Source organism: Eucyclogobius newberryi, unplaced genomic scaffold (genome assembly GCF_026437365.1).
Source record: "Eucyclogobius newberryi isolate DKJ021-1_F unplaced genomic scaffold, fEucNew1.0.hap1 SCAF_17, whole genome shotgun sequence".
Lineage (NCBI taxonomy): Eukaryota > Metazoa > Chordata > Actinopteri > Gobiiformes > Gobiidae > Eucyclogobius > Eucyclogobius newberryi.
In genome coordinates this window covers 26248071-26272352 of record NW_027315801.1, presented here as the reverse complement: position 1 = coordinate 26272352, position 24282 = coordinate 26248071, and the positions used below count along the sequence as shown (strand labels likewise).

Sequence of the window (24282 nt, the reverse complement as noted above, 5' to 3'; positions counted from 1 at the left end):
CTACATTGAAGGGACGTGCATGTGCTTTCAGGCCTACAGTGACCATGACTGGTATCAATTCTGTTTCTTTTAAGATTTGTTTTGGCCTGAAGGCTTTAGCTGTAGCGTGAAATGGGGAGAGAGAGTGTACAGACATTCGGCAAATGGTCATGACCCACGATGCAACGACAGGGCCACACATGTGCAACCGCCTTATCCACTGCACCACCCTGGCCAAAACTTTGTACTTGTAGCAATGTCTCAGGTGAAAGGTCAAACGATCAAAGGTGAAATTCTGAGCCAGGATTTTGAGCTATTGTACCCTTAAGTCTGTTATGTAATTGACCAAGCAAAGGCACAACAAACAACATTATCACGGTTAGTTTCATAGTCTTAACCGTGGCTGCAAAACGCATGCATCTTTAACCAATAAGCAGAAGGGAACGGTTCAGATCGGCCTGACCTGGTGTGACAGTGGATATCACTGACAAGAAACAACACCGGAGCATCTCTGTGCGAACTTAAACTAGAGTGACACTGGTTGAGCTGCACCGTGGACTTATAACATAGCGTCTGTTGAAGAAGTGTTTGCATATTTGCTTCATCATTTATGTCCAAGTAGTAAAAAGCTGCTCAAATTTGTAGTAGTCGTGTTTTTTTGCTGCTCTAAAGCCGTGTTCTGTTATAAAAAAAATGGACCTGAACAACATCTCTCGTGACTTTATGACTCAATTTTGTGTTCTATATCGTCACGTTGAGGGAGCTAGTATTCGGGACGTATGTTTTGACTGAGAGTGAGAGTGAGGGAGTTGACCGCGGGGCACACAAGGCGTCCCTGTTAGCTGTATCTAATTATGTGTGATGCATATCTAACTACATTACGTCGCTAATGCCTTCTAAATGCCCGATTGTGTGGGACGTATGGCTGTGAGAGTTTAGGTAAAGCTGGTCGATGAGCTGCTCTGTTCCCATGCCTCGGTCTTAGGTTCGAGGTAAGTCCTGCTTGAGCCCAGTCACGGATAAACGGATTGTTCTGGACCAGTTACACAAGCTGGATCCGGGGGCCGTGTTGGTGTGGACTGTAGACAGTACCACTGCTACTACTGCTACTACCTCTAATACTACTACTACTTCTGTACTACTACTAATATTAGTGTAAACGCTACTGCTGCTAATCATATCGTACAACAAGGCACAGTTTGAAGGTTGTTTGTCGTTAAAACTAGTTCTGTATACTGCGATACTGTTACTACTATTATTACGGTACTGCAACTGCCACTACTACTTCTATAACCACCTCCTGAATCTGTCTGAAAAACCTAATCTCAAAATACATATCATAAATAAAATCATGATTATTTGAAACAATTGCGTGCTGTCAACAGTGTTAGAAGTATGCTGCGTTCCAGAGGGAGGACGGTTATTTCCGGATAAATTGTTTCAACCTCAGCGCGTTCCAGCTGAATTTACAATGCAAATTTGGCTAATGCTAATCCGTAGGCTAAATAAATATAAGTGAATGCCTCAAACATGTTACATAAGCAAATATTGTTGGATTTAATTATAAACAATATTTACAGACATTTACATAATGAGATGGTGAAGCACTCGCATCTTCTTGGTGATTAGTAACACGTCAGGTTTATCATGTTTGTTTGAATTCACAGAGGTGGGAAAACTCCAGTTACCAGTGCCCAAATATGATTCTGAACATGACTAAATTTTTTCTGACTACAAAATTGTTGTAATTGATTGGAGTAATTGTAATCACTATTACAATTTGATCAATTGTGCAGCAATAAGTAACAGTCAAACTGTGAAATTTACTGTTTGTTCTTCTAGTTATATAATTATACAGTGTAATGACTTTATGAGGCAGTGATTAGAGACTGGAATTTATCTCCAATAGAAACATTCCCTGCCCTGTGGCATTCTGTCCTAAAGGACCAAGATGCCTGTCCATCTGAATACTTTTTACTATAATTACCACTTAACTGTTAAAACTGTATGTTTACTTTTTATTGTACTGCACTGCAGTAAATTATGTCCTTACTGTTGCACTGCACACAACCTTTAGCTGTTTAAATCCTCCTTATTTGACTGTGATTGTTGGGTAATTCACAGACAAACATGAAAGTCTCCAGCTAACTAAACTCCAGTGCTTTACATAAACGCTGCACTTTCTGCTGAGTCCTCGTCCTATAAAAGGGTGTGATGTGGGTCACTATCAGAACAGGTCATATCTGTAGTGTATCAGATTCACCCGTTCACCTAACATGTACTCTGCCCTATCACCGTATCTCCAGTTAAAGGCCTGTCACAGATAATTAAGTAATCTTTGAGACAGTGGAAACCCCTGGAATCTAATTCCAGAGTTTCAGTTGTAGTTTTTAGCTACTAATACCCCCATAACTTCCTCTTTTAGTAAATATACATCACATTTACATACCCCCCTACATTTAACACGTAAACCAGCTTTCATTTATGACTGAGAAAGGACCAGGCGGTGCGTGAAACCCCAAGTCCCTAACTGTGCCAGCTCAACAGGCTATTCTTGTTCTTTCATCATTTGAGATGCCTGACCGGCCAAAGAGGATTTGTGAATGATTACAATGATGTGCACTCATACATTTGTTGTGGATGCCTAATGAGTCCAGTCTATTTTTAAACAATGCTGTTCTCAAGTAAAAGTTCTCCTGTTTACCGGTAATCATTTCCATAATAACAACTACAGTCTCATCTGGCCTCAACTTGTCTAAGTAAAATACTATAAAAAAGTATGATCAAGGCGACATAACAGCTTGAGGATCACTGCTTTAGCACCAGCACTAAGAAAGCAGTTACTATCACTTTTGCCATTACCATGACTAAAACTAGTAGTACTTTTACAGCTCCTTACACCTGAAGTATTTTGTATTTACTGAGGATTAGCTGTTTCTCCTCCTTTTGTCCATTGTTTGAGGCACTAAAGATATGTTAGACTGGTTTATCAGGGCCTTTACACCTCTCTGTTGGCTGCTACATGAAGAAAAACTCAGATATGCCCAGTACTTTCCTTCTGCCCTCAAATTGGCACACTTTACAATAACCTCATCATCAAACATAATTTAAAACCTCAGATAAAACAACTTTCTGAATGCTTCACAGGATTGAGCTCCTGTCTGTGCTTTTGGACACTCACTAAGCTTTCTTCTACCACGATGTGTTTTGAATTGTGTGAAATTACCACTATTATTTTGTGTATTCATTTTCATTTGTATTTATTTTAGAATAGACCCTCACTTTGATATTCACACATGGATATCATTTTGGAGTGTCCTGGGCAAACGTTTGATCCAAAAAATAAAGCAAAACGTACACAAAGAAAAACTGATGCAAAACAAACACAACATGTAAAGAATCAGACACAGTGGCATGGACAATATTTGCCCTTTATTTGCCACAATTTACAGGCCCTACTACCTTTTTGTGAATGGTGTCATATTTTAGTTGGTGTGCCACGGAATCTTCTCAACCAACACTCAAAATTGGTTGAAAAACACTGGAATAGACAAAGATATTGCCTTATAAGTTATGCTTAACTTACTGGAACAATATTCTTACCCTGACAAAAAAACATGCTGTTTTACTCGGTTTTACTCGGATGTATGAAATCCTGAGTTCAACTCAACAAAAAAACCCTCAACAGCTGCACTAACAAGTCTCTAAATGGGTCAGTTAAATGCATCACTTGCATGTCCCACTCATAGTCAGTGCATTTCAGCCCGTCACGTACAGTAAGCGAGAGCGGCGCCGTCATGAGCGTCGTGCAAAAGGATGATGTCACCCTCTGCTCGAGTGGGCGGGGCTTGTCGGAGCGGGGGGGCGGGGCTTCTGTCTGCCGCTCGCGCTCAGTTCCAACGACGCGTCAACTTTCACAACAAACCGACACCCGCCGCTCACCAGTCAAGAGAAAGATCAATGAAGCAGCATCTCTCAACTTTGTGAGAAGGATTGACACATGTTTAAATACAACTTTGGGTTTCTTTGGAGACAATGCACTGGGAACAACTGCTGCGTTTAACTAATAACAAGGTATGCGAGAGTTTGAGCGCTTCTTCTTATTAAATGTTTTTTTTTTAAACATTGTCCACTGCGTTACATCGCTGAGTAAAAGCGCAAAAGGATCGTACATCTGAGGGATTTGTGCGTGAAAGCCGTTGTTGTTGTTTGTCTGTTGCGGATTAGTTGCGTGAGTTGCGCTTGCAGCAGGTGAACCAGGTGCGTTTGGTTTGGACCGTTTATGGTGCTTCCGGTGGAGGTTTAGAACAATTTAAAAAAATAACATATATATACATTTATCTATTGACATAAAACAAAGCAAACATTGACAGACAATACGTGATCCGCTGGAGTTGTTTGATTGGCATTAGTGTGGATGATGACACATTTCCTCTGCTTTATGCTTTAAGCTTTGTTATTTGTCAAAATTAGTCACGACTGATTCATTATGCAGTAATAACCATCTAGTTTCTGCTTAGGTCAATGAATACTTTCTGCTCAGTTACTCAATGGTTTGGTTAGCGTTATTACTTCATATTTATATCTTATTCTCAAACAAATTAAGAATAAACCATTTATTTTAGTAAGATAAGATATTTTGTATTGATCCCAGAGTCAGCGTGAGGTAATTTACTCTTTGGAGCAGCTCAGTTTGAAGTGCACAGAACAAAAAGAAAAAAGACAAAACTATGACAGTGAAACGTTAGAATTAAGATGAACCTAAAACTTTGCCCAGAAACAACCACAGATTGTTTTGGTTACAATACATCTGACACAGGACTGTTTTCAATTTTGTTTCTTTGGTTAGGATTCATTTTCTTCACACAACCTCGTCATAAGATTATTTCCTCTTTTAAAAGTGACCGACAGTTACCCATTGTCTGTTTTTACCACTTTTTGGGTGACGCAAACGCTGGCGTCTGATTTTGGATGATAGTCAGCAAAATTCTTCTTGTCTCTCTTCTTGTCTTCTTGTGCCTCTCACGTGTCGCTTCCTTTTTCTTTATTTCCCCTTTTTTCCCTCTTAATTTACTCCATAGTCATAGATCCAGGGGTCATGCTTTAGACCAGGTTTAGTCAAGATTTAGTCCAGTCTTTTCAGATTTTATGCACCTTAATTCATACATTTAACTGTCAGCCTTTTCAATTTCAACGTGGTTTCGAATTATTAAGTCCAATAACGAACCAATATCAAAATGTCATGATTTATTTTACATTGAACGCTTACATTTCTGCTATAACTAACATCCTTGTTCCGTGCTCTGTCTCGCCCGTTCAGATCGACCGCCTGGAGGTGAGTGCCCTCTCTCAGACTCAGCTGGCCGTGTCCTGTGGGGCAGATGGTTCCTATCCCGGGGCAGATGACGGCACCCCGGACCCTCAGCGCACCAAGCAGGCCATTGCCCAACTGCAGCAGAAGATCCTCAAACTCACGGAGCAGATCAAAATCGAACAAACGGCCCGGGACGACAATGTGGCAGAGTATCTCAATCTGGCCAACAATGCAGACAAGCAGCAGAGCTCACGCATCAAGCAGGTACAAGGAGCTGCGCCTGTATTTTGTAGCATTTTCTGTCACGATATGATCATTTATGGCGGTCTTAACATTGATGTGAACATGTTGCAGGGTTAATCGCATAAATAACCAATGTTTGAGAGTTCATATTATTGTAATTGGAACTTAAGTATTATTTTTTTATGTGGTTGGTGGTAATTGACCTAATATTAATACTATATATACCTTTATGTATGTGGTGTGCAGTGTTTCCCCTAAAGATGTCACCATTGCTTCAACTGACCACAAAAACACTGATTAAAGTGTAAATATAGTTACATCTATGTATTTATGGCAATATCACAAGCATGAAGTATCTATCGATAAACCAATATCTTTCGTTTAGCTTGTTTTTAGACTGTGGGGGGAAAGATTTGACATTTGAGCCGCCATAGTCTCCTCTATTGATGGGAAACACTGATGTGGTACTTGAGTAGTGCTTAAATCAGTAAGCACTTTGTTATATCTGCTTCTCTTAGTTACAGATGTATTTCTTCTTTCAAATATCTAAATATCTGAACGTATAATAGCTTTTCTCTTTACTTACTCCCATAAGGTATTTGAAAAGAAGAACCAGAAGTCGGCGCAGACCATCCAGCAGCTGCAGCGCAAACTCGAGCACTACCACCGGAAACTGTGCGAGGTGGAGCACAACGGCATCCCGCGGCAGCCCAAGGACGTCCTGCGAGACATGCACCAGGGGCTGAAGGACGTCGGGGCTAAAGTTACCGGCTTCAGCGAAGGCGTGGTGGACAGCGTGAAGGAAGGGCTGTCCAGTTTCTCCCACGCCACCCACTCCGCCGCCGGCGCCGTCGTATCCAAACCCAGGGAGATCGCGTCCCTCATCCGCCACAAATTCGGAAGCGCGGACAACATCCCGTCGCTGAAGGACTCTCTGGACGACCCGACGGTGGAGGAGGCGGCGGTGGGCGTAGTAGGCGGACGATCCTTAGGGCACCACTTCCAATTGAGTCCCAAATACGGCAGCGAAGACGACTGCTCGAGCGCGACGTCGGGGTCGGCGGGGGCTAACAGCACGACAGGGGCGCCGTGCGGTCCCCCCAGCTCCAAAGGCAACACGCTAGAGAGGTGTCAAAGTTTGGGTTTGGACATGCTGCTTCAGGAGGTGCAGGAGCTGAGGGAGAGCCAGGCTCGACTGGAGGAAAGCCTGGATAGTCTAAAGGCGCACTATCAAAGGGACTACACGGTTATCATGCAAGTGCTGCAAGAGGAGCGATTCAGGTAAGAGACAAACACAGATAGAACCACTGTCTTGGCACAAGTTAAGTGCTTATATAAGTTTGCCATATTTTAATTAGTTATAGAGAGATGTTTGCTCACTGTCTTTCACTGTCTTGAAAGTACTGATGAGCAGGTTTGACTAGCAGGCAATTTAATTCTCAGAAAAACACTTTTGATAGGCCACGCTGTCTCTTGTAGAAAGATGACATAAATCCGACTCGCATTACACGCATTACCTGCTGATTCATAAATAACCCTTTAACCTAATTTTACAAATACTTTACATTATTAGAGATGATAGCATGTTTTCTGGGATTTTTATGAAGCTGTCCTGCTCTACACTTAAACACCCACATCTCACTTATTTCAGTCCATTGCAATCCTCCTTTTATGATACCAAGACCGTGTTTATTGTTGTAACTTTGTGTGGGCAGCTGTCACAAATGCCCAGTTGGTTCAGTTAAGATATGAAGATGTCTCGTATTATGGGCAAACAACATCGCAGTTGATAATGAAAGAGGCCAGAGCATTTTTCTCCCTAAAATGTCCATAATCTAAGCAAGCACTGTTTGTTCTAAGAATAAATAGGGGCATAGTGACCACATCCTGCCAGCTGGGACAAGTCACCATGAGCAAATCATGCCAGCAGGAAAACTATTTAAATACTTATTATTATTATCGTTATTTTTTTATTGATAGTTTTCAGATTAAACCAAAAGTTTAATTTCAGGTCTCAGGTTTCAGGTTTCTCATTTGGGACCAACTTTCACTGGAAATGTCAAATAATTGATTTATTTCATCACACACAAGCATATATTTGCATTACTCGTAAAGGGTGTGGCTTTCAGGTGCAAACGAATACCATTACGACACAATTATCAGAAATGAACATGCGGAAAGGGCTCTTTTAAAGCCTGTACAAACGAATGGTCTACCAGAGAGAGCACTGCATTATCAAATATATGTGCCATTTTTAATGTGAATTGGACAACAAAACTATATTATGTATATTTATATTCAGCCTCCTTCTTTAAGCATTTGCCAGGCAAAACATATACATATTGTCTTATTGTCCATGTATAGTAATTGGTTTATCAAATGTAAACAACTCTAGTACACTGTTGAACCGCTTTACTCTTGCTGTTCTCTGATTGGCCAGTTTCCTCATGTTGCCTCATAGTGATTGGTCCACTGGATCAGCAGATGAGTCTTACAGTCAGTTGCCAATGTGGTCAAATGCCTTTAGACGATCTGTTTAAACCGGCGTTTGCTTCTGAATGTAAGCCAATTATACCCCGGTCTTACGTGTGCGTCTGTGTGCGTCTGTGTGTGTCTGTGTGTGTCTGTGTCTGTGTGCGTGTGCGTGTGTGTTTATGTTTTCAGGTGTGAGAGACTGGAGGAGCAGCTGAATGACCTCACCGAACTTCATCAGAATGAAATCCTCAACCTCAAACAAGAGTTAGCCAGTATGGAGGAAAAGATTGCCTACCAGTCATACGAGCGAGCCAGAGACATACAGGTTTGTATCTATACAAATGTAACACACGTGACATAAATACATACACAAATTAATTACACATTCTTGGTAAATTACTTTTACCCCCAGAATTTTAAATATTCTTTGAGAATTGGCTTCAAGAAAATAAAAAATAGTATGCCTAATGGCAATATGGGCTGTACAAACACGTTTATTCCAGAGATTTCTATCCGTTTGCACAATGCACATCTGATTTAACTCTGTTATCTTAAATTATAGACAGTAAAGCCACATGGATTATATGAACACATGAGCAGGATTTAGAATATTTAGGTAGCACAGTGCAATCCTTTAAAATTACCATATACAATACAAAGATTATGTCATTGTCTAGTTATGAATGTCAAACAATGTGGTGTCCAAAAATCCTGCCAGTCCAGCTTTGAGTTTGTTCAAAATAAGGGCATTTCCTTTTAAACAGCCCACATTCTCTCTGGGTGAGGGATCAGGTTTCTTTGGGTATTAACAGCATTACCTTTGCTCTCCAGCAGAGGGTGCTAAAGCCTTTTGAATGTCACTTAGTGTGTTTGCCTGGGGAAGGTGACCTTGCTCATGAACCATGTGTTACAGGAGGCACTGGAGGCGTGTCAGACCAGGATCTCCAAAATGGAGCTTCAGCAGCAGCAGCAGCAGGTGGTGCAGCTGGAGGGGCTGGAGAACGCCACGGCCCGGACCCTCCTGGGGAAACTCATCAACGTGCTGCTGGCCCTGATGGCCGTCCTCCTGGTCTTTGTCTCAACTGTGGCCAACTGTGTGGTGCCCCTGATGAGGACGCGCTCCCGCTCACTGTCCACGCTGCTGCTCATCGTGCTGCTGGCTTTCCTCTGGAGGAACTGGGACGCTCTGTCAGGATACACCCACCGCGCCCTGCAGTCTCCGGGATGAACCTCAACCAGCCCGGCTCTGGAGATTTCCAGTGCTTTGGTGACAACAGTTGAAGAGAGTGTCATTGCAGCCACGCGGGACACTTAGAATGTGATGGACTGTGACAGTGACGGAGCCTGTTGCTGAAAACCCGTCCGGACAAAGAGACCGTTGAATCAAGATGGATCAGAGGCAGACACTGTCTAGTGAAATACATGATTTTCATGTCGAAGGAAAAGACTGTTTACATTTTACAAATTGATTCTTAGTCCTTACAGGATGCAGCACAGGACTGTTTTATGTTTAGCTTTTAATCTATTATTACGATATAATTTCTAATATGAACATTTCCTCAATATTTTATTCAGTACCATGTAGCATTATGGTCCTTTTACTCAGCGGGAGTTTAGTCAGGACACTGGGCTGGCCAAAACATTACGTTGTGATGATGCAGTTTCTTTTGGAGAGACAGAAGGAATTGTCATTTTTTTATCAACATCTTATAGCGGATCTAATCAGCTAACGTCTGCAAAATCTCAGATATTTTACAGTAAATAAATAGAATAATTACATCGTAACAAAACATGGCCATTTTGTCAGGTGAACCTGCCATATTTGAAACAGGCTGCCAGTTTCTTAAGGTATCAAAGTTTGCTTATGCTGCAGTATTACCTGTCACAGTAAGGTTTATTTGCTGAGATCATTTGCTGAGCCGTAGCTTTGGTGCTCCATCGTCATCACTGGGAAGAAAGAGCTGCTTTACTACACTGTCAGGTGCACATGACCCTGAAAATCTTTACACACTCACCAGAAATACTCACAAACTCTTCTCTTACCATGTTGGTTTTGTGTCCTGTGCCAAACCTTGGTCTAGCCCAAGGCTATCAGTGCACAAATTCAAAAGAAGCTTAGATAAAATAGGTAAAGTCGCATTGAACGTCTAAATACTCTTCACATTCTTTTCTCTTTTGAGAGATGTTTGTTATTGAAAGTGTGACTTGATAGTGACTTCTTTGTGCTTCTAACTCATTCATTATTCCCCTAGATTTTCAGTATTTTAAATAAATCTTCTTAGTGAAGGGCAACAATTTGCACTGAGGAGCAGAAGATAAAGCGAGACCATTCAAAGTACGATAGCGCTGCACTTTAGCACACAGCGGATAACGTGTGTCAGGCTGAGACGGCTGTGGTACCGTGATCGAGACTTCAAAGGTTGCCACTCGTAAGACGGTAGTGCTCCTGGGAGAAGAGAAAGCAGCCTCAGGTCAGAATCACGGTCAGATCAGTCTTAAGTTAAAACCCATGGAGAATTACATACACTTCATGTCAATACATCTTTACTCTTGAAACAAAAAGTCAATCGTAATAATGATAATGACAGTGGTATTTTCCATGAGCAAAAGTAACAATGAGCTCAAGTCAAAATGTAATGAGTTTACAGCAGACTTTTAGTTATTTAAAATTTAAAAGAGAAAAGGAAACAAACCCTGATAGATGGTTTATTCAAATTACCGCCACAATTATTGTTGATCACTGTCAATAATTTAATACATTTGTGGGGGAGGGGAAACAATATTAATTTCCAAAGCACTGTCACACCTGTACAAAGTTCCCTTTGTAAATGTCGATCGCAGGTTTAGAGTGAGAGTGAAAGTAATACTATTGTATGGCTGTGTGCTACCACTCCAGTGCCTTCAATTTTGTTTTGTAAGTGTGGATTAAAAAATAAAGTGCATTCCTGACTAACATAAGAGCAGCTGGTTTATGTTGTTTTGAGTCTGGGTCATGGTATCCACATGAATGAGCCGCTCTCCCGCGCTCAGGAGGCTCTTTTTCTTTCTTGGTTGTGTTTTGCCTTCACGCCTCGTTCTAACTGGATGATCATGGGTATTCTTTTATTTGTACAGGGACAGCACATACATACATTGACCAAGATAGAGTCAAAAGAGATGCTGGTGCCACAGACTGTAGTCCCTGGCCAGGTTGATGTCACAGATGATTGTACGTGAGACATGTTTGTAGAATTCATGCAATTACACAGCTGCTGGTTGTATGAATGTGATTGAACACACTGTAATATTCTTTATTTATTATGTTGAAACAAATGTTGTTTTTTACATTTACACAACTGTTGGGTTGAATTTAAAAACACACCATGGGTTTGTGGATACAGTAGAAAATACTTTTCTATAGCCCACCAGAAATGGTGTGGTGTATTTTGGAACCGATACACTTACATTTTAATTTATTTAAGATTTAAAATATAAATAAATAGATAAACATTTTCATGATTTATGGACGTTATCTATAAGTCATCAATAACTTCATTAATTTGACCAAACTTTATCTTGGTCAATAATGTCAGTAATACAACTATAACCTTACTTAAAAGCTAATGGTTTAAAGAAGGTTATTTCCACCAAATACCCAAATGTTCACAATAGAAGTAGTAGAAGTATAGATGGGCAATTGATTGAATTTCAATCTAAATTAAGTCATAATCGTAAAGCGAAGTCGGCTAAAACGTGGTTTGGAGCAGATTTCAGACATTGGATGAAAAATTTTGGCTATTTTTAGTTGAATGAAAATGATTATTAATGTTCATGAAATCAATAGTGAAAACCCTTTTTATTTTAGGTGAGAAAAACTAATCAACAATTGAGATTGAGTTTATCACTATGGGGGATAGAAATGATGATGTCAGTTTAGCTCCACTACTATCATTCTAAACTGGCATTTTGTTGGTAAAACAAACAGGATGTAATGTCTAAAAAATCTTTTTAATTTTAAAGATTTGCATATGTTAATACAATTAACTGTATAGCCGTGTGTCTGATTGATTCTACAAAGCAATCATCCGCTTCACAGCAGGAAGGTTCCTGCTTTTACTTCCTGTGACTATTTGTGTGGAGTTTGGGTGTGTTTTCCCCGGACACTCCGGTTTCCCCTCATCAACCCAAAACACAAAAGGTACAATCTTCCAGCTAAGATCCTGGCCAAGAGCTCAAGATCTGGAGATGGGTCCCTGAGTGTCTGAGCGGCTCCTGATGCTCCAGCGGGACTGGTTGGAAGTTGGGTGCAGAGAATTAATTTCCTTCTCCAATGAACCTTAATTAGACAGGGGTGCTAGTGAGAGCCTCTTGAGTGCAGGCATCGAAGTGCAGTCTGGACAATGCAGCTCCAAATCTGCCCTTCATGACATGGAGTTAGCTGCGGTCTACAGCCGGCAGGTGGCGGTCTTTGGCTCTTCTGCGCCGCGTGGCGCTTGTGCTGAGGAGGCGGTGGTCTGAGCGCGAGGAGGTGTCACTCCTTATCAGGAAGGAAACAGGTTTGTGCGAGGCCCCTGACCACTGGGACACCGCAGAGAGTCCGCGCATCACTAGGGACAATATTTTAATTCCAAACAAACCCAGAGGAGCCGGTGTGGGCAGATTTGCAGACACTCTCCGCTCTAACAGCGTGATTGAGTTGCAACAACTCTCTGCTGATCTCTGATGCTGACAGATCTGACCCACGCCGCACCTTTATCCCCGCGCGCCCCTCGCTCGCGCCCTCCACAGTTGCTAACACCCGGCACACGCGCACTCCGTCTGCCATTGTCATTGTACGGTGCAGTTTTGAGGGTCATTATGCCTGTGCACTTCATCCCAGCACTTTCCTAATTGTCTGCGCGCGGCAGATTTGATGCGCGTGGCTGTGCGCCAAGGTAAACGTGGGACGCACTTATCTGGCCACGGCCAAGCGCGAGAGCATGTCTCCGGGGGGCTGACGGTAAACGGGCAGGGGAGATTTACCAACTTTAATTATTGTGTGTATTTAGAGATAACATGTTCAGGCATGATTTATGCAGACACACAGGGGAAGCTGTGCGGGGATGACCAAGACAAGGAGTTAGAGAATAACAAAGATGCTTGTTAGTCTTACTGGCAAAAGGGAAATAAAAATCATTGCCATCATGCAGGTTAAACATGTTTATTCATATGTTCTCAGATATGACCTCTGGCCATCACCTGTGGCCCAAAGATATGATATTTTAGGACTCTCACAATGCCAGTCCGTGTTGAATGAGGGCGCATGTTGTGCTGGAATATTTATGAGCTGATCTTTGTTGGAGAGACGGGATGTCAGAAGCCGGAAAGGTGCGCTCATGTGTCCATCTGGTTGCATTTTCACGGTGCTTACCGTGCTGTGAGTGCTGTGAGTGTGGCCATACGGAATCCTCCGGATCCGCAGAACGAATCTGAGAGTGGAGATGTGGAGGAGGGCGGTGGGACTTTGACCCACCATTAACCCCCAGAAGAGCGGAACCAACGGCGTGGGGCGGGGCAGGGTCAAGGGAACAGCTTGAAAGAAAAAGTAGATAGTTATTGCAACTTCAGAGGCAGAATCACCCCATTAATAAATCTGCCAATTGTTTGCACTAATTCTAAGAAATGACAATGGAGAAAAGTTAAGGCACGTGTATCGAACCATAATTAACTTGATTGGCAGAATAACCTTTCAATACATCACTTTAGGTGTTATTGGTGCAAGCAAAGACTGACCAAAAATACAAATACATCGACCCACTGAGAAAAGGAGATTTCAGTCGTTGCCCAATTCGACCATTGTTCCAAGTATATGTAATATTTGGGTTGTTCGTTGTTGTTTGCTGTGAGCTGCATGCAAAGCTCTTGGTGTGAGTGGTGCTAAAGCGTGAGTGATGTGTCCCGCCGCGCGTCAGGAGGCGCAGCGCGCGCGGCGCAGCGCGGCACAGCGCGCGCGGCGCACACTGGGCTGAGGGACAGAGGAGGCAGGATGAGAAAAGGAAGCACGACTCGCTTATCGCGTCATTCGGGTCCAGGCGTTGAGCAGGAAACAGCCTTTCCTCTCGGATTGTCGCACTAGGAACAAACACTATTTTGTCTTTACTCAATGCACCCCACGGCACAGAAGACGCGGAAGCCGGTCAGAAGGAAAAATGCCTCCTTCGATAGAGATAGCCGTCCTTCTGCTCAGCGTCCTGGCGCTGGAGACGCGCCGCGGTGCCAGCGCGCTGCACATCCAACAGGCATTCGCGTCTCCAAATCACACCAATAACTTTGTGGTGGACCCTGTCTCCGGGAGAGTCTACCTGGCCACGGTTAACTCCGTGTACCAGCTGAACGGGACGCTCAGCCTGGAGGTGGAGAAGAGGACGGGGCCGGTGGAGGACAACCTGTTGTGCCACGCGCCGCAGCTGCCCCAAGCTCCGTGCGAGCATCCCAAATCCCTCACGGACAATTACAACAAGCTCCTGAAGCTGGACCGGGAGCAGGGGGTCGTGGTGGTGTGCGGGTCAGTGTACCAAGGCTTCTGTGAGCTCAGGAAGATGGACAATATCTCAGAGATCGAGGTGGCGTTCCCTCCTCACGGGGAGAAGACTGTGTTCCCAAGCATGCTCAACATCGCTGCCAATCACCCCAACGCGTCCACGGTGGGGCTGATCTTCAGGAGCCACGGGGGCAACACCCGTCTCCTGGTGGGAGCCACATACACAGGGGCTGGAACCCAATATTTCCCCAAGAACCACAGTAAGGAGGACCTGCGCTTCGAGAACACTCCTGAGATAGCCATTCGCTCTTTAAATGTCAAAGATTTACCCAGACTTTTCACTTATGACATTAACCCTTCAGAGGATAATGTCTTCAAGATCAAACAAGAGGCCAAGACGAAAAACAAGCTGAACTTTGTGCACGCTTTCATCCAAAAGACATACTCGTATATTGCCTTTAATAATGACGCCAAAATGGGCCACAAGGAGAGCCAGCCCAACAGCATCCTCGCCCGGATCTGTCTGGACACTGACAACCCAAAGAAAGCCAGCGGACCCGAGAGCAGGAAACTCACAGAGTCCTACATCCAGATGCCGCTGCTGTGTGGATCTAACGGGAACATTTACAACCGCCTCGTGTCCGTTTATCCCGTGAAAATTCCCACGGAGGAGCGCGCGAGCCCAGAGCCTTACCTGTTCGGAGTATTTTCCAAGGCGGAGCGCAAGTCCGCCCTGTGCGCCTTCAAGTTCAGTGACATCGAGGAGGAGATCCGACAGGCGCGGAAGAACTGCTCCAACTCCCCCAGCAGCGACGTGCAGGTGCTGGACAGCGTCATCCAGGGCTCCGGGGCCGCGTGCATCCAGAAGGAAAATCTGGTGGTAAGTGGGGCTTTGTCTAATAAATGACACAAAACAACGTATCTTTAAGAAAACATAATTGTGTGATGCAGAATCCATAAAATAAATTTGGGATGAACATGGCACATGGCACGGTTTTAGCTCAGACGTATTAGTGTGTCATTTAATTGGATTGTTTCTCTCCCGCTGTTTCTGTGGGCCAAAAGTGCCACTTACCACTTTAAGATCTATAATCTACCCAAACAAAACTATAAGTGGTTTTCTGTGGTGCTGTGCGTGTGATACAATGTTCTAGAATCTTATCCATCCAATACCTAAACTATGAGACTTGTGAATATCATGTTTAGTTACGCACCAGACTTGTTCCCGAGGCTGTTGCGTGCGCGTGCGTCTGCGTGCGTGCGCGTGCGTGTGTCGCGGCTGTGCTGTGTCACGAGGTGCAGGTCATGATGATAGCGCCCCCAAATCCTCCCTGCGGGTTATGGGAAGGGTGAGACTCCCAGCACATCCAGAGGACAACTCAAGATAACATCGTCAAATCTAAAGATGGTCCGGGGTCACTAGCTTGGGCCCGTGTTAGAGGCTCTCAGACATGTTGTTTTAACCGGACTGACACTAATTATAGCTTCAGCAGGGTTCGAGCTCATAGTAAGAGTGCACCAAGAGGTTGTCAGGGCAAAACAAAACGTTTCATACTCACATTCCAAGTGACATATTTGGCCAGAGCATCCCCACATAATGTTTCCCCTCAGAATGTTCCAGGCCCCACTTTGAGACTGTATTGACAGAGGTTAAAAGGGTTTCAGACTGTCCACTGTTCTGAGGAATGCTCTGAAATCTATCTTTTCACTATGGCGGTTGAGTGACAGCGGTGAGGTCAAAGGAGGCTGTCCAACAAACCAACGTGATGTCAGGTCAAAGATCCGCCACCAAAGCGGCCCTTCTGTTATGTAGGGGCCACTTCTCCCACCGCTATTTTCTGTTCCTCAATGCCTTATTCACTCAAAAACCCGTTTGTAAGTAAGTAAAGTTCAGTGTGTTATTGTTTTCACGGCCACTGGAATCAATGTCTTTTGTTCTCAGTTGTGTGAAGGCCAGTGTGCAGCTGAAAAAGTCAGACACAATTTGATAAGAGAGACCCAGAGCCCGTGGGAAAGCGCTCTGCAAATATCCGTACTGCTTAATTCTCGCTGCCGCTGTGTGTGCGCTAAAATCTTCAGAGAATTCCCACTAGATCCTGGTATGCATCCGAGCATGGCATTAATGTGTTATCATTGCCCGTGGAGGATTTGACAAAAGCACGGTCTTATGAGTGTTGAAGACCCTTGTAAGCCCCTTTCAAGTATTCACGGAGATGTCAAGGAAGTGATTCAGTGGAATTAGCAGCCCGGTTGTGATTACCACAATCAGCTTTTGTTTTATCAATCTACTTTTGTGCAAAGGCTCCGTGTGATCTTCTCATCTGTATGGACTGGGCATGACAGCTCCTTAATTGCATGTATAGGCAAGGGACGCGTATATTTGTAATTCTTTCATTAACCAAAGCAAACACAATTCATATGCCGAGAAAATAAATGTATCACAAATGTCATTGCACATATTAGATGTAGCTCTCTTTTGCTCTTTGCAGACAGGTCAGGTGGTAATCTTGTAAAACATGGCGTCGGTATTTGACCCTTCATTGGAGCAGTATGTCTGGAGCATTAGGTGACGACTACAGCACGACTCGGGAGAACCTTTTCCAATCTGAGGCGGGAGTACCAAGCTGTAGGGGCATGTTTTGTTTGGATTGGAGGGAAACTGATAACAGGGCTTGGGAAGAACACAAGCCAACTACCGTATTTTCTGGATTATAAATCACACTTTTTTTACATAGTTTTGGTCGGGGTGCGATTTATACTTCATACTTATATACTTATACTTCCTTATACTCCGGAGCGACTTATATGTGAGATTATTTGTTATTTTCACACTTGCAACCTTATTGCATACTCCAGTGCGACTTATATATGTTTTTTTTCTGGATTATAACTCACACTTTTTTACATAGTTTTGGCCGGGGTGCGACTTATACTCCGGAGCGACTTATCATCTGGAAAATACTGTAGTTAAATTATTTTTCTTTTTTTGGTTTAAAACACATTTAGTCTCACAAGCCACTTTTACCGGTTGTAACCGTAGATGCACTGATCTATTCTACTATAACTAATAATATATATATCGTATTTTCCGGACTATAAGTCGCACCAGCCAAAAAAATGCGTAATAGAGAAGAAAAAAACATATATAAGTCGCACTGGAGTATGAAATAAGGTTGCAAGTGTGAAAATAACAAATAATCTCACATATAAATCGCTCCGGAGTATAAGTAAGTATAAGTATATAAGTATGAAGTATAAGTCGCACCCCAGCCAAAACTATGAAAAAAGTTGCGACTTATAGTCCGGAAAATACGGTAATCAATTTGAACATAACTGCATCAATAAAGCCAGGAGTGGATATCTTATTACAACTTTTGAAAAAGACTGCCCACTGTGACAAGTTAATGTCTGGCTCTGTTGAGTAAGCTGATAAATATAGCCGGATACACATGTGATAAACATGCTATAAACACACCAGAGTGTATCCATGGGCATCTGTTCTCATTCACACACCAGGCCAAGGACACAACCACAATCTGCACTAACAACCCCCTGTGGCATCGGGCATTGACAAGTTGGTATGACTCGGCATCAAATTAGCTGGTAGTGATTGAAAAAAAACAAAGCTCTTATTAGACTCTTAATAGACAAGTAAATGGCCATTTTATTCAATACATTATATTCGGGAAAGGTCCCATTTTTGTGTGATTTTTCCAATATTGATACATGTAAAAATAACCATCTTGTTTTGATACTACTTTTAATATCAATCAACGTCTGAGTCTTAATGTTTCTGACAACTCCACTCCTGAATGGCTTTTATTATAATACCGTCTTTTCCCGACTATAAGTAGCACCTTTTTTCATTGTTTTGGACGGGGTGTGACTTATACTTGTATTTATACTTATGTACTTATACTCCAGAGCGACTTATATGTGATATTGTTTGTTATTTTTACACTTTCAACCGCATTTCATACTCCAGTGCAACTTATATATGTTATTTTCTTCTCGATTATGCATTTTTTGGCTGGTATGACTTATACTCCAGAAAATACTGTAGTCAGACTAGTTGAGAAGCTATGGAAGACTTCACCTTCTGCCTCACCTGCAGAACCTACCTCCACCGCCCCGCTCTGATACCAAGCCTAATATATTTATGTATCATTCTATCATTCTTAATTGTATTGTCTCATTGTGTCTTGTGCAGCTGCAGCCGGATCAGCTGGACTGCGGGGCGGCCCACCTGCAGCACCCTCTGGCCCTGCGCAGAGCCCTGAGAGCAGCGCCCCTGCTGGAGACCATCGCGCTCTCCTCTGTCAGTGTGGACCATGTGCACAATCACACGGTGGTGTTTCTGGGGACCAACAGCGGACGTCTGCGTAAGGTGAGACATCTTCTTCTGCTTCTAAAACTATGCACTTCCCCGGGTCACAATCTAATGGCAACATGTAATTATCGCCACTGAATAGAGCTAATTTTTTTTATGGGATTTTGCCCCGGAGCTTGGAAAACCTACAACGTTCCTGAGTTACAGAGCGTATGCTTTGATGTGCCGACAGAACAAGGAGTATATGCTGCAGGGTCAGTTACAAGCAGAAGTGGAAAGTTTCATTAACATTAACTTTGGAATACATTTCACTTTAAGGAACTATTTCTTGTCCATACATGTTGTGTTTATTGAATGACTATGATCACATTTTGGTAACTCCACCCACCTGTCAATGCTATGAAAATGATCCCTGTGAAGTTTCAATTTATTCCAAGATACGTAGAAAAAAGCACATCTACCATCAGAATGTCAATTTACTATTAAGGTTAAGGCAGTTATAGTATATTGGTTTGTTGTTTTATACCGACCGTGCATGGGCAGGTCACGACTTAACCCACATCACAATCCCTGTACGAATCTCAGTTCCCACAAGACCAGACACAAGAATAAGTCCACAAAATGAGACGAGATTTGGACATTATAATATTTATTTCTTTTTGACTTATTGTAAAGAGAAACATCAAAATTCAACGATTATTCTGAAATATTGAAGGTGAAACACTTAATTTCCTCTCATTCTCACTGGCTAATCGCTTACCATTCCTCTTGTCTGTGACCAGCGTTGTCAAATCAAACCTTCTGAATGATAAAGTGAATAATACACTTATAATAATATGTAAATTGTATATATACTAATATAATAATATGTAAACAGCCAGGTATAAAAGCTTTTTACTTTCAGAACTACTTAGTAAACAGATTGAACTGAAATAGTAGAAAAAGCTTCAGTTGTAGTCATCTGGACTCAGTTTGAAAAAGTAGACGTTTCGACTCTCATCCAAGAGTCATTGTCAATAACAGAATTTAGGTCGAGAACTCCGATTACACCGACAGATTGAACTGAAATTATTTTCTCTTCTAAAATGCTCACAATTTTTATTCTTTTAGTTTTAAAAAGTAGATTATGACCTGAAAAATCAAAAATGAACCCAATAACGTTGACGTCCGTACTCAAAACTGCAGTGGCTGTGGATATAACTCACCAGCACTTAGCAATTCTTTGTAAACACCAAATGTAAAGACATGGAGTTAAAAAAAGAAAAAAAAGAAATCTCCTCAGATAATTTCCTCGTGTGCACAATCATGCGGCAACGTTATCTTTGCGAGATCTTGTGGCACTCATCTGGTCCCATCCCTACACGTGAGCTACTTGTTTCGAATCGTGTTCAAGTTTGGATTCCTGCTCAGAAACAGGCGGGATAAAGGCACAATCCTCACCCTGTCGCTCGCAGCTCTCGATCCGCCCCGCAGCCGACCATGATGACCCTCCTGCTCCGCTAAGACCCCCCCAAATCACATGCTCTGATGTTCATGAGACCTGCGTATTGTCTGCGATCACCACAAACCCGCTTAACGGGATCGCTGCGCCGCAAATGAGTCAGGCCCTCGCTTTTGTGCCGTCTGATTTTCACCCGAACCTAAAAAAAAAACATCTGCACGGGGCTTTGACTCCGGTCTAATTAACAACATGCCTTAATTCTGTCTCACACATTTCTGGTCACCCCTCGCTGGGCTTCTCCGAGCAGCAGACGCACACTCACCACAGTCTGCAGGAAACAACAGCCCCGGAGCGCTTTTTGCCCCATTGTTCTGGCGTTAGACATGTGCAACAGTGAGTTCAATAGTGCTCGTGGGTGTTTAATTTTGTTAAAACTGTTCTGTGTTATGTTTTTGCACGAATCAAAGTCGTATTTTGAAACAAAAACACAATGACAAAACTGTGTAGATCAATGTTATTTGTGAACGTACTGCTTTGGTTGTTGTGTGTTGCCATGTTGCAGGAATGGAAAGTAACAGAGTGCAAATGTAAAAGTACTGTACCGTATTTTCTGGACTATAAGTCGCACCGGAGTATAAGTCGCACCAGCCAAAAAATGCATAATAGAGAAGAAAAAAACATATATAAGTTACACTGGAGTATGAAATGCGGTTGCAAGTGTGAAAATAACAGATAATATCACATATAAGTCGCTCCGGAGTAGAAGTATAAGTATATAAGCATAAATATAAGTATAAGTCGCACCCCGGCCAAAACTGTGAAAAAAGGTGCGAATTATAGTCCGGAAAATATGGTATTTGTAAGTATAATATTTAGATATCTGTACTGCATTTCACTTCACCACGTTTTACAGTGTATATGTTTTATTTTTACTTTACTACATTTGAGAGCAGGTATATCGTTCTACTGCACTGCATTTTTGAAAAGGACCGATAAGTAAAAAGTACTTTTCTTGTGGTTTGAGGAGTTCTTCTTAAGCACATTCATGGTGAAATTCTACCTTAAGGTTTTGAGTTCAAGTCCTGGCTTTGGGCAAACAAAAATATACACATAAACAGTCTTGAAACTTTGAGAAATTTTGAGACACATTTTTTAATCAGGATCACCACATTTCACTTTTTTTTTTTCAAAAAGGGATACCTTTACTTTATCTCTAAAAGTAAGATGGTAATACTGTTCATTTAATAGTAGATGGAGTTTCCTTGAGTCGTTTTCTTTTTTTTTTTTTGCTCCTGCATCTGTGCTTCTTCTTAATTCACAAAAGTACTTCTTGCACCATGTTGTTTACAAATGTAATGTTGCTTTTGGTCCAAATAAAAGCCGCTGGAAACACCACCAATTTGCCCAACTGTGAGTTGAGAGGTTTGAGTCCAATCACACATGCTTGCTCTGTCAACGTTTGTAAAATAAGCTTTAAACGTGCTTTAAATAGAGCACAAAACTTTACGTTACTAAACGAGTAGTTGGAAGATGAAAGTAGCGCGTTTCGCCCGTGAAGGCTGTTCCGTAATTGGTTTTTGGCCACTCTTTATGGTGTTATGCTGTTGGATGTTTTCTTTGTGCGTCTGAATGTGTCTGTTTGGCTGATTGCAGGTTTCACCGTGTTTTGAGGTGTCGAGTTTGTGTATGCGCCAGTGCCAGTGGTTTTGTGATCTCATGTATTTACTCACACCGACGCCAACCCCGTCATTATGAGCTACGAGAGCGCTCTCCTCCGCTTCTGCCTCGTACCGTCGGCCGTGTGCAAAAACGCAGGGATATTACCCAAGAACATTAGGGCTCACGGGACTGCTACACTGCAACTTCTGCTTTTGCTGCTACGGCTGCTTAATCACTTATACTGCTTACAGACTTTACGCCTCAATTATTCAATTTTAGTGTCGCGATTGTATTGAAAACCGGGAAGAAATATCACGATTTATGCATGATTATCGAGATCAAGAGCAAACCACAGTAAACTTAATCCTCTCTCTTTAAAATAGTCTGGTAGATCACAATTCCTCTAGTGTATGAGCAGCTTTATCAAATCAAACTTACTGAATGAAAAAGTCAAGTTAATTTTATTTCTGTAGTTATATGTTAACACTTTTAATAATAACAGTTACGTTAACAAGTAGCAAGAAGCCTTTTTCCAGGTTTACATTTGTAAAATCGAGCATAGATTGAATTGAAATAACATAAAAATGGTGACAATTATGATGTTTTTGGTTCGTGTGATTGTATTGTGACCTTGATCCTTTTTTTTTTTAGTTAATTTCAGTTTTAAAATGTATTAAAACAATATAAAAAGTAACACAGAACTTGACACAGATAGAGGAAGTAAAGCATCTAGGGAAAATCCGAAAAAAGCTATACTGTCAACATAAAAGTCCCATTTAGTCAGAGGTCAGAAAGACAATTCATTAAGATTTCTTTTCGTTTTCCTTTCAAATTCTAATGATGGACTATTCTTAAGGTACTTATAATTTACAACATACTTTTATAAAGACTAAAATTGGGGACTAAACATTTGCTGCTTGATTTAATACATCAAAATCCAATCAAAAATGTATTTGTAGAGCACGGTTATTACAAAAGCATCTCAACGTGCTTCACAATAAAAAAAAAACATAAAAATCACACGACAAAATGAAAATAAAAGCACAAATAATGACAATGCGATAAAATTCCAAAATCAAAAGCGCAGCTAATGCAATCCGCGATCGTTAAAACGGAAAGTGAATCAAAAAATGTAAATTAAATAAATCAGAATTGCAAAACAAGAACTAGGTTTGACTGAGAGGAAGTTTGACACACGACACAGTACAAGAGATGACAAGACAAGGCTGCTATTTTGACAAAGTGAGGTTTTAGAAAATAACTATAATCTTCCGCTACATGCATTATATCTGCGTGTGTGTGTGTGTGTGTGTGTATGAATGTGTGTGTGTGTGTATGAATGTGTGTGTGTGTGTGTATGAATGTGTGTGTGTGTGTGTGTGTGTGTGTATGAATGTGTGTGTGTGTGTGTGTGTGTGTATGAATGTGTGTGTGTGTGTGTGTATGAATGTGTGTGTGTGTATGAATGTGTGTGTGTGTGTGTGTGTGTGTGTGTGTGTGTGTGGGGCTTAGTGAGTCTGTGACCTTGGCTTTTAGCTTGCCCCTCGTTGTTTGCGTATGCATGTGTGGCTGGTGTTCGACAGTGTCTGCGTGCGCCCTGAGGATAGAGCCGTTACAGAGGTTAATGGGGCTGTTAGTGAATGTAATGTGATTCTGAATGTGAGTTTGGCTCCCGCTAAAACACGAGGGAGCCGCGCTTCGGATTGAGTTAGGCCTCTTTGACTACGTTTCAGCGAAAAGCCCCCGCTAAAGTCATTTGTGATTACATGCATGTTTTAATGAAGTCGCTCCCTCCCCCATCACTACCTTTCTCACACTAAACGTTGTTATCTGACTTCATCCAATTTCCTCATTGTGAGCTCATGACGAGCCCCTTTCACTGGCGATTCAATCCGGTCCAAGATGAAAAGGGAAAATTGGCTATATGTCCTGAAATATAATGTCTAAGGATAATGACAAAAACAGTAGTGGAGAGATTATTACGGCTGGCTGACTCAGAGTGGAAGTTATGTAGTAGTTAGTAGTTATGTTTACTGGCTTGCTCCGTTCTACTAATAATAATCACAGTCTGGCACAACTACTACTACATCTTCTACTACATACGTCTACTACTACTATGTCTACTGCTACATACTACTACTATAACCGTCTCACTTGTACATCTTTATATCTTTCTTCATCAATCACTCAGAACAGCCCCTTTCACTGTCATTTCAGTTCAATTGACATTAAATTCAGATTGACTTTATTAGCTGAAAGGTCATGGCGGCTGCTGATTTTACAATCTAATTAAGCTGGCTGTAAAATATTACTCGAATAATTATTTATTATACAATGACTTT

At 42.0% G+C, this 24282-nt stretch overlaps 2 protein-coding genes across 8 annotated transcripts in view; both read left to right on the top strand.

Moving 5' to 3' along the window:
• Positions 1-10969, top strand: part of tmcc1a (transmembrane and coiled-coil domain family 1a) — a 42283-nt gene extending 31314 nt beyond the window's left edge. For 5 of the 6 annotated variants that reach the window (XM_072449665.1, XM_072449664.1, XM_072449663.1 and 2 more), the window contains 4 exons: positions 5300-5557; positions 6132-6817; positions 8201-8336; positions 8925-10969. In XM_072449665.1, coding sequence (XP_072305766.1) covers positions 5300-5557; positions 6132-6817; positions 8201-8336; positions 8925-9239 — 1395 coding nt within the window. In that variant the 3' untranslated portion in view covers positions 9240-10969. Of the gene's footprint in view, positions 1-3928; positions 4054-5299; positions 5558-6131; positions 6818-8200; positions 8337-8924 lie in introns of those variants that run through there. The other variant, XM_072449668.1, reaches the window with a different exon arrangement.
• A 3017-nt stretch (positions 10970-13986) lies between these two features.
• Positions 13987-24282, top strand: part of plxnd1 (plexin D1) — a 130181-nt gene continuing 119885 nt past the window's right edge. For both annotated transcript variants that reach the window (XM_072449655.1, XM_072449654.1), the window contains exons 1-2: positions 13987-15390; positions 18721-18897. In XM_072449655.1, coding sequence (XP_072305756.1) covers positions 14179-15390; positions 18721-18897 — 1389 coding nt within the window. In that variant the 5' untranslated portion in view covers positions 13987-14178. The remainder of the gene's footprint in view (positions 15391-18720; positions 18898-24282) is intronic.